A 1,612-nucleotide genomic window follows, 5' to 3' on the forward strand; every position below is an offset into this window, starting at 1 on the left:
TCTTAAAAAGGTGTCTTCAGAGACAGGCAACAATTTTTTCAGTAACAGTATGGATGGGGTCCTATTTTGCAGCTGACTATAGACAAGTTTCAAATGCTTGTCACATCACATAGCAAAGTCAAGACTAACAAGGCATGTGTACTGAGATAAATGTTGTGGACAATTATTCACAGAACAGCGTGCCTATTTAAACCTGAGATTTGCACAAGCCAGCTGTTTTAGGAAAAATAAAAAACTAGCTAGCTGGATGATCCATAATATTCATGAGGAATGCCTAAACATAGCCTAAAATATTTTCAGTGGTGCATGAGAAGGCTCTGGTCATTATTGGTACAAGTCTACTCTTGATGTCCTGGAACAAAAGATCCCCTGAGTTAAAACTAGTTTCACAGCTTTCCTGAACCAATGATAGGAAAACACATAGATCAAGGGATTGCAGGCAGAATTAAAGTATGCAAACCAAATGAGGATGTCAAATAGGACTGGAGGAGTGATGAAATTCACAAGGCTGTCTACCATGGTGTCAATAGTAAAGGGCAGCCAGCACAGGAGATAGATTCCTACAGCTACCCCAAGAGTCTTTGCTGCTCTCTTTTCACTTCTGGATGCTCCTCTGTGTAGCCGAGCCCCAAAACTTTTATTCATGTTGTTTATTAATCTGGCTTGCTTGTTAGCGACAGTAAATATTTTTACATACAAAGTTATCATTATGAGGCAAGGGAAGAAGAATACTGGGAAATTCAGCCACCCCCAGAGCTTATTGAACAGCAGCTGGCAGCTACCAACGCAGGGTACATCTTGCAAAAAATGGCCCAGTCCTTCTGCAATCTCTTTAATGTACAAGAAGATATAGGTGTAGACCATGGGGACTGCCCACCCCACCCCAATGCACATGCAGGCCACTCTTAGAGTAAACTTGGTGGGGTAGAGCAAAGGGTCACAAATTGCACAGTGCCGATCTATGGAAATGAAACACAGGTGAAATATGGAGGTCAGGCAAAAGAGTGTGTCCAGAAAGGTGTGCAGTTTACAGAAATCATCTCCAAAATACCAGCAACTCTCTACAGACCGGATAGTGCTGAAGGGCAGCACAGTCAATCCCAGGAGCATGTCAGCCAAGGCAAGGGAGAGGAGCAGAAAGTTGGTGGGAGTGTGCAGGGCTTGGAAATGGGAAACAACGATGACAACGAGTAGGTTCCCCAGCACTGTAATCAGTATGCCTAAGGAACAGGCCAGGTAAATGGCCAGCTGCACCCCGAAGGGATGCTGGGTTCTGTGACAGGAGCCGTTCACCTCATAGCACAAGGCGATGAGCATCCCCATCTCCGCACTACGGCCCTGGGCTGAGCCCATGGCAGGTCCTGTGCCTGCTCGGGTTAGCCGCAAGCCTGGAAAAGGATTCAGCTTCCAGTGGAGCTGCCAAATGACCTGCAAAAAGCTGTTTAAAAGGCAGATTAGGAGGAGAGATGCCTTTTAATCAAATATTTTTATTTAAACTATTGAACAGTTTGCATATTTCAAGTGAAAAAAAATGAGCCTATAATATCACTTTTGTATCTCCTGAAGCTTCAGATCAGCCTGTTCAATTTTAGTTGCAACAATTTTCCTGCAT

General features: G+C 44.1%; 1 protein-coding gene across 1 annotated transcript; it reads right to left on the minus strand.

Moving 5' to 3' along the window:
• Window positions 1-324: 324 nt before the first annotated feature.
• On the minus strand, window positions 325-1,323 carry TAAR5 (trace amine associated receptor 5). The gene has a single exon (XM_042815265.1). The coding sequence runs from the start codon at window positions 1,321-1,323 to the stop codon at window positions 325-327; it is 999 nt and encodes a 332-aa protein (XP_042671199.1).
• Between the last annotated feature and the right edge of the window lie 289 nt (window positions 1,324-1,612).

This window comes from Centrocercus urophasianus, unplaced genomic scaffold (assembly GCF_019232065.1).
Source record: "Centrocercus urophasianus isolate 14NV4802_14NV808 unplaced genomic scaffold, USGS_Curo_1.0 seq_10, whole genome shotgun sequence".
In the NCBI taxonomy this organism is placed as follows: domain Eukaryota; kingdom Metazoa; phylum Chordata; class Aves; order Galliformes; family Phasianidae; genus Centrocercus; species Centrocercus urophasianus.